Source organism: Salvia miltiorrhiza, chromosome 2 (assembly GCF_028751815.1).
Source record: "Salvia miltiorrhiza cultivar Shanhuang (shh) chromosome 2, IMPLAD_Smil_shh, whole genome shotgun sequence".
Lineage (NCBI taxonomy): Eukaryota > Viridiplantae > Streptophyta > Magnoliopsida > Lamiales > Lamiaceae > Salvia > Salvia miltiorrhiza.
In genome coordinates, this window is record NC_080388.1 from 16,882,419 (window position 1) to 16,891,421 (window position 9,003).

The 9,003-nt window shown below is 35.5% G+C and overlaps 1 protein-coding gene across 1 annotated transcript; it reads right to left on the bottom strand.

The window, feature by feature from the left end:
• Window positions 1-3,059: 3,059 nt before the first annotated feature.
• On the bottom strand, window positions 3,060-6,227 carry LOC131008067 (uncharacterized). Its single transcript, XM_057934968.1, has one exon. It carries the CDS (start codon window positions 6,225-6,227, stop codon window positions 3,060-3,062), a length of 3,168 nt encoding a protein of 1,055 aa, XP_057790951.1.
• Between the last annotated feature and the right edge of the window lie 2,776 nt (window positions 6,228-9,003).

Genomic DNA, 9,003 nt, shown 5'->3' on the forward strand with positions numbered 1-9,003 from the left:
TCTATGAACCATGCCACATCCACAAAGATGAAGCGCCAAAGAAAGCAAAAGATCCGGGCAAGGTAAGTGTTGATGTTTTTAATACATTTGATGCGGATCCTTTTTCTTGGCAGGACCCAGGTGATCGGAAGTTTAAAGGAGGAGTGTTGGTTGAGAAGGATGAAGCAGGGAGAAGCTGTTCGCAGCACTGCTTGTACCAGCCTCCTTGATTAGTTTGCTGTTCGGTCGAGCTAACGACGTTAAAAATAGCGCTTATTTGGAGGCAACCCAATTTCTGGTTAGTTTGTTCCTTTTCGTTTGTTTGTTTGTTTGTTTTCGTGCCCCACAAATCCTTTTCAAACTTATTCTCCTTGGTGGTGAATAAGTTTGGGGGGATGTGTCTTTGTGGGTGCACTTTTCTTTTTGGTTGTCTTTATTTGTGTCGTCGTTGAGTTTTCTTAGTCTTGCTTTGGTGGTTTCTTCGTGATGTTACCTTGATGATGATGTGAGTAGTGTAGAGTTTTGTGGATAACTGGTTCATGATGATTTCTGTTTAAAACTTGTGAAATTGCATGCGTTTGTGTTTATATTGTTGTGATTGAGCATGAATGATGAATGATAAGCATGGTCTCTATGTGGTTGCAATCAATGAAATAAGCTGTGAGTTTTGAGCCTTGACTGTCATTATTTTTACAGTCTTATTTCTTATTCTTGAGTGATTGTTTGAGTATACTTGTGTCTCACTAGAACTTGTCTTGGTTTCTCCCTCGAGGTCACATAGTGTGCTTAATAACTTTGAGATGATAGAAGGCCATCTTTGCTAGCCTATTTATCCCATATTTGTCCTATATCTTTATATGATCCTAGTTCAACCCCTTTGAGCCTTATTTTTCCATATTCTTTGATTTAGCTATGGGTGGGAGCTTGGAAATTGTTAATATGGAATAGTTGATTTGTGGAGATGAATGAACATGAGTTATGTTTTGTGGTTTTAAATTGAAAATCCTAGTACCCTACAAGTTGTTGAAAGAAAAAAAAAAGAATGGTGGAGAAAAGAAAAAAAAAAGAAAAAAAAAGAGAGAAAAGAGAGAAAAGAATTGGAAAAAAATGGGTACATAGGATGTATTAGAGAGACATAATGTTATGAGAAATAATTGTTGAGTTGTGATGGTTTTCGTATTGAAAAATTTGGTTTTGCGGAAGGTGGAGGATAGAATTGAGTAAGAATGTTATAAGGTTGGTGATTATGCTACATTGAGAGTATCTATTAGTCACTTAGCCAAATATATCCTACCCTACCAAAGAGCCTACATTACAACCCTCAATAAAGACCTTTTTGATCTTAGTTATAGGAGCACATATTAAGTGGTGGAGAGGTGAGACGATTGACAAGCTTATGGTTGAGTACTTGTTTTGCTTGAACTGAGCGTATACACGTCCTTTTTGATTGATACACTTGAGAGTTGAGAGTTCTTATTTTCTTTATCCTTTTGGTGAGGATTGCAATTCATTGAGACCATAATTTGAATTTGTCATGATTGTGATATCTTGATAATAGGAGATACAAATGCATGTTGATAATTTTGTTGACAAATCTGAAGCCACAATGTTATCTACTTTTCTCTGCGCTCTTGTTGATTCATTCTTGGTTCATCTATGTTTTGTCCGAGGATGGACAATAGTTCAAGTTTGGGGGATTGATAAACATGCATTTTTACCTCTTGGTGTGTCATTTTTGATGCTTAGTTGTGAGGATTTTGTGTGTTTGATGGTCTATTTGAGCTTATATTCGTTTATGGTCAAGAACTTGTTACTTGCTTGTGTTTGAACGAATTTTCAGAAATAATGAAGCAGAATTTGGAAGAATTGGCTGAAATACAAGTTGTAGTTCGTCTCGATAGGAGTTCGTGAACGCAAACGGATCATAAATCGGAGTTCGAACGAAGGAGAACGAGCCAAAACAAAATTGCTGCGCAAAGCTGTCAGGAGTTCTGTTTCGTCACGCGGGCCAGCCATGCGGCCGCGCGACGTGGCCGCGCGAGTCGCCGTATTTCCGCCCAAAATTCGTTTTTTTAGCGATTTTGGGTATTTTTTAGAGCTACAAGACCTAGGGCATATAAATACTCCCCAAGAACTTATTCTGTGCAACCTTTTATCATCTTTTATCATATTTTACTTTTCCTGAGAGCTGAGAGAGACGGAGAACGGAGCGAGAGCAAGAACTGAAGATTCTCAATTCTACTACGGTTTTTCTTGTAGATGTTTATTTGTTTTATTGAGAATTGTATTCTAGTTCATATGTCTATGTGTGGCTAGAATCCCTTTTCCCAGGGTTTAGGGAGTAGACATGATTTGAATTTCTAACGGTTTGATTCAATTATTTGAGACTGTTTTTCCTTTTTATGTTCTTATTATAATTGCTTGCTTTATTGATTGGCCACCAATTTAGCATAATCATAGGTTTTAATTTGAGATTGGGAGATGATAATTATTACCTGAACTAAGAACATAGAACACATATATTTAATTGTAAAGGGAATTGATATTTGTGAGGGCGTTAATCTTGTGAGCTTTTAGGAGTTGCATGTTAGAAGTGCGATCCGGGGACGGTAGCCTTGCATGTAATCAACGGTTTGTATGCCACGGGAGTGGGTATGAACTAGCTTAGAGATTGTCTTAGGAATCGTCTTATTAATTGAATTGAACATGTTAGTTAGGAGAATCTGTTGAAACCTTTACCTTGGGAAATCTTCTCTTATCTGTTTCTCTGTTTCGCAGCTTGATTTGTTTTCTTTCTTGCTGTTTATTTATTTAGTTTTACAACAAAAACTCTTAATTTCGTTTGTCCAGATAGAGTAGAATAATTTAGGATAGGAATTGATAATAATTAGTCTCTGTGGAATACGACCTTGCTTGCTACTGTACACAATTGCACCCGTACACTTGCGGCGTGTTAAATAAAATAGCGAACATCACCCAATTAACATCGTTTAGTGCTTCGGTAACATTCCTAGGTTCAACAATGGACATGTAACATCTAAACTCAACAGTTTCACATGTAGACCACATGCATGAAATCCTTACCATATCTTTGTAGCTGGTCTCCTTCCTCTTTCGAGTTTGCATTTGTTCTGACACATCACCAATAAGCTGAGTGTTGGTGTGATTCTTTCTAACATGTCCTGGAGGATCGCACCTGCTGGAGTCATGAAGAAGATGTCTTCCCTGTTCATCATCGGGTCTGATGTGTTTTCAACTGACTCAGGTTCGGGTGTTGAGTCATTGGATGTTGCATCCGATGTTGGGTCAACATTCACATTTCTCCGTTGTTCAGATGTTTGCTCAGATTCCTCATGTTCTTCCAGTATCACTGACACATCTTCATCATCTGGTCTCAAGTAACCTCGATAGATAATGTGACATGCAGTGTTGACTGCTTCAGTCCACAAACATTTGGACAAACTCTTTGCATGTAACATTGCTCTCATAATCTCTTGAAGTATCATGTTCTTCCATACTGCAACACTAGTCTGATAAGGGATTTTGAGAGTCGAGTACTCAAGAAAACAATGGTTAGTGCAGAAATCATCAAACAATAAGTTCTCAAACGCTTTTCCATGATAAATTATGATTCTGCCAACATTCATTCCATATTGTGCACAAAACTTTTTATACAGTTTATCAAACTGACAAAAAGTTTCAGATTTTATTTTTATGAATGCAACCCATGTATATTTTGAGTACTCATATGCACAAACAAGAACATACCTCTTACCTCCAAGACTTTCTACCTCAATAGGACTCATCAAATTCATATGTAGTAGCTCAAAGCATCTGGTGGTGTTGCATGTTGACAACATTGGATATGCAGTCCTTAGTTGCTGCCCCTTCTGACAAGGTTGGCATACAACATCTCGTTTGATCACAAACTTAGGGAGTCCACGAATAACATCATTTGCAATGAGCTTCTGGAGATTTTTTAGATCAGCATGGCCGAGTCTTTGATGCCATAGCTTGACATCATTCAGCTTGGTAACATTGCAAATGTTATCATCCTCAAATTTGTAGCTGATGTCAGAGGATCTTCTACACATCATCACACATTGATTGATGTTGTCAAACACTTCACATATGTTCTTGTCAAACTTCACCAACATGCCTGCTCTAAAAGTAATATTTCCTCCATTTGTTGAGACATAGTCAGTGAGCAATGCTTTAGAACCTGTCATGTATCTTGAACAACCACTATCAAAATACCAACTATCAGAGATGTTAGCATGTAAAAATATGTATATAACATTGCAAGGTTCGTCATCTTTTTCAGTGTTGGACATTGCTCCAAAAACAAACCTGCTAATGTTACTAACATTCGTTTGGTAACTATCAAACATCTGTTTGTCAGATAGATCATCAACATCACTGAGGCATTTAACACTGTAGGGTTTAATGTGACCTGAAGTTGAGCAATAATGGCATGCATAGGATTTAAGCTTCCTCTTTGATTTTTCTTTATGTGAAAATCCTATGTTCGTAACATTTTCCATGATTACTCCAATATTTCTCTCCTTAGCATACACAGTGGTATTGTGATGTTCATTCAACATACTGAGCCCTTCAGTTATGTATCCTAATCCACATTGACCAGTTTGAACTTGAGACAACACTTCGTTAAGATCAGAGGTACCTTTGTTTAGATGCTCAAATGTTCTTTCAACACTGACAACCTCATCATTGAGCTTACCCAATTCAACAACACATTGTGTTAGAAGGCCTTCAATTCTGGTAACCTCATCTTTCGACTTTTGATTCTCATCCAGCAACAAACAAAGGTCATTCATCAATTCTCCACATTGATTGTCCACTTCTTCATACAAGGCTTCATTGTTCTCCATTTCTTTCAGTGGATCAATCACCTGTTCTTCAACAACAGCAGTACAAGAAACATCTGGTATGTTAGTATTGATTTTACCAAGAAAGATTATTTCATACCAGTTTGTTGTGTTAGTGGAGATCTCCATATCATCAACATCTTGAATGTTTGAAACAATGTTATCAACATTATCACCAACATTCGTCAAATCTGGTTCAGTAACATCATCAGATATTTCAACATCAGAGATAACATCAAGCTCTTCAAGGACTTCTATCACTCTGGCTTCTGACAATTCATCTTCATTAATAGTTGCAGACCACAAAAATTGTTCTTCCTCAGATTTTGAAAAAGAACAAAGGACGGGTGTAAGTCCAGCTTGTCTTTTTCTTGCAACTGTAGGACACTCATTTGCATAATGACCCATGCCTTGACAACCCCTGCATTGAATGTTGTCACCATTTATAATCTCTGATGCTGGACTAATGTAGTTACTCTTAACATTACAGATGTTAGATGAGGATCCCATTGACATCCTTTTGCCTCCAGATTTGTTCTTCGCTTTCTTCAGAGACTTCATCATGTTGTTGAAGTTCTTGGCCAACATGACAAGATTAACATCATCATCATCTTCCAGATCAACATCTGCGCTCTCAACATTGTCAGTAACATCAATCGTAGAAGCAGATTTGTCAACATGAAAAACAACATTCTTAGGATAGTAACCGGGTTTTTGCTGCTCAAGATTCGTCTCAAAAGCTACTAACATACTAACCAAATCACCAATTCTAATCGAAGTAACATCAGCAGTTTCTTCAATAGAAGAAATTTTCATGTTATACCTTTCCGGAAGTGATCTCAACATTTTACTTACAAGTCTCTTGTTGTTGATCGGTTCTTCAAGATCAACTGCCTCATTTGAGATCTCACACAACTTCTCATAATATGTTAGAATAGTCTCATCTTCATGCATTCTGAATATTTCAAACTTTGTGGTCAACATTCGCAATTTTGTTACTCTAACACTTGTTAATCCTTCACATTTTTCCTGTAAAATAAACCAAGCATCACGAGCTTCAACACAGTTAGAGATCATGCGAAAACAAGGAACATCAACTGAGATGAAAATAGCCTTCAAAGCCCTGGAGTTGTGACTGGAAATGAGTCGTTCATCTGCACTCCATTGACTTTCTGGTTTAGGAGTAATGTTGCCAACATCATCAGTAACACGCGGTGGAGTCCATCCATCCAACACAACAACCCAGGCACGTTCATCAATGGATTTTATGTACATCGTCATCCTAGTTTTCCACAAGGAATAGTTCTTCCCACTACTATCCAATATAGGAGGACGAACCGAAGCATTAGACACATCCATTGGTGGTAATTTTGCACACAGGAATCGATTCTTAGTTCGTCAAGAACCCGCTCTTGATGCCAATTGAAAGAATTTAGTGCCCCAAATTACCACAAGTAAAAACTGTGAATTCGTAAGAGTAATGTTAGCAGGAATGTTGATAACAGGATGTTAATAACATTCAAGCTAACATGCAATGGGAATTAAAGAACACACAGGAATACTTTTTCACGGATTATATCACTATAATCCGCGAGTGCCTCAAGGCTAAAAACACTATGATCATCAACAATATAGAGTACAGATTTGAGATCTCTTGGAGATCTATCTTTATGAAATGGCTGCCTAAGATAAATCGACCCATCTACTCACTGCACTAGAATGTCGAATTAACACAGAACCAAAACACCCTGCTACGCTCCAATGGCCTTGTACTTCAATTCTTGCCCTTGACATCCCGTTAATACAAAGCGAGACTTTACAGATTAGCTGCCTAAGCCCCCTTTGTCAAAGCAATCCTTGAAGAACCGGTATCACGTTTGCAGCAGGAATGTTGAAACAACACAGCCGAATAACTCGGACAAAACAGTCTGCTACGCTCTGATGTCCTCGATCTTCAACCCTTACCCTTGACCTCCTGTCAATATAGAGTGAGCCTTTACAGATGGGCTGCCTAAGACTCCTCCGTCAAAGCAAGGTTTGAAGAACTGGTGTCATGTTTGCAGCAAGACAAAATGACGAGTTGGTTGTGAACGAATGTTAGGTCGGTGAAAATGCACTCCCAAAACGTAAGGATGAAAGAGGCTTCTTGCTGCTTTTATAGACCTTCATGTCGTGGTTAGTTTCCTCCACTTTCCACTTCCAGAAGCTTCCTATAACCGCCGCAATCCACCTCCGAAAACTGCTAGTCGACCAGTCTGGAATGTTGGTTGAGAGATCATGGGTCCTGAGAAATAGGAACTAACAGCCCACTACTTTGGACCATGATAAACCACCTTTCCACTTATTAAAAACGTGGTCAACAAGCATAAAACCTTTATTCCACAACCAAACAATAATAAAACGTGAAAGGAAGGTAAAGATTAAATATATACAATTACCAATGGAGAGTCAAAGTATGGAGTCAAGGCAGACTCCAGATTGTTGGTTGAAACCCAGAAATGTTGACACCATGAATGTTATCAACATTTCACCCAACATTGAAAACACGAATGTTATCAACATTGGTCCCAACATTGTCGTAGTCAACATTGACTCTAACAAAATTAATTTTATTTATTTTTTATTTATTACCGAATAATCGGTCGTTAATATTAATTTTTCAATTTTTAAAATTTAAAATTTCGTTTTTATTTTTATTTTTATTTTTTGATTATATATATATATATATATAATTATTTTTTATTAATTTTCTATTTAATTATTATTTTTAAATTATAGAGAATATTTTTAAAATGATTGTTATTTTCATAATATTATTCTAAAAAAATAGATAATATTGATTATTAATAAAAATGTGATATTATTTGCAAATAATAATAAATTATTAGATTTATTAGATTTATATTATAATAAATTATTAGACTTATTAGATTTTCTAAATTATTAGATTCATTATTTTCAAAATATTAATTTTTTATTATTTTAAATTCGATCGTATATTTACCTTCAATGTTTCGCCGGCACCACAAATCTTAGTTATTATCTCGACATATTATAAGGTTATAAATGAATAATGATATTTTATATTGAATTAGAGTTTTTTTTTTGATGGAATAAACCTTAGTTAATAATCACAAAATTAAACTAAAGCATACAAAGTTGAAATTGAAGAAAAAATATATATAAGAAAATAAATAAAATTAAAAGTGAGACACACATAGTGAGACATAAATTGTGGTACATTGAATTTCATTCACACTTTATAACTATATTGAATTAGAGTTTAAATGAATTAATAGGTACTATATATATATCAATAATACGAGTGTTCTGTACTGGTGACTGCTCGAAAGGAACTTTAAGGTTAAGCGTGTTTGACTTAGAGCACAAGTAAGATGGGTGACCTACTGAGAAGTTCGTCAAATGGTATGCAATTAAGGTCAAAATACATTAGAAATACACTAAAAATACTTGTGGGATACAAAGATATATATAAAAAAAAATTATTTTTTTCGAAAAAAAATATTTTTTTTATTAATTTTTAACGACCAAAAATTCGGTCGTTAAAAATAAAATTTCGGTCGTTATTTAAAAAAAATAAAAATAAATAAATTTTTTATTTATATTTTTTATTTTTTTTCTCTTTTTAACGACCGAAATTTCGATCGTTAAAAATAAAAAATCGGTCGTTAAATTTAACAACCGAAAAAATGGTCGTTAAAACTCGGGCGACGATGCAAACAACGACCGAAAAAAACGGTCGTTAAATCGGTCGTTAAAAATATTAACGACCGATTTTTGGGTTTTAACGACCGAAATTTCGGTCGTTAGAGCCGCATTTTCTTGTAGTGTTACAATGAAGACCAATTAGATATATTTAGTGTACGTGTTCGGATCTAGGCTTATGATATTTACAATGTACATAGCCTAGTTTAGAAACTACAAATATATTCATAAGTATGAACTTAAAATTTTACAATGATGGAATGAGTTCCTATTTAGAATATTGCTTTTCAAGGAAATTAATTATAAATGTTAAGATTTAGGGCACAACAATCTTGGAGCTTCCACCCTCCCATTACGTTTCTTGATTTTACGTTGTATATATAGACATGAAATTGAATAGAGTCGCTGG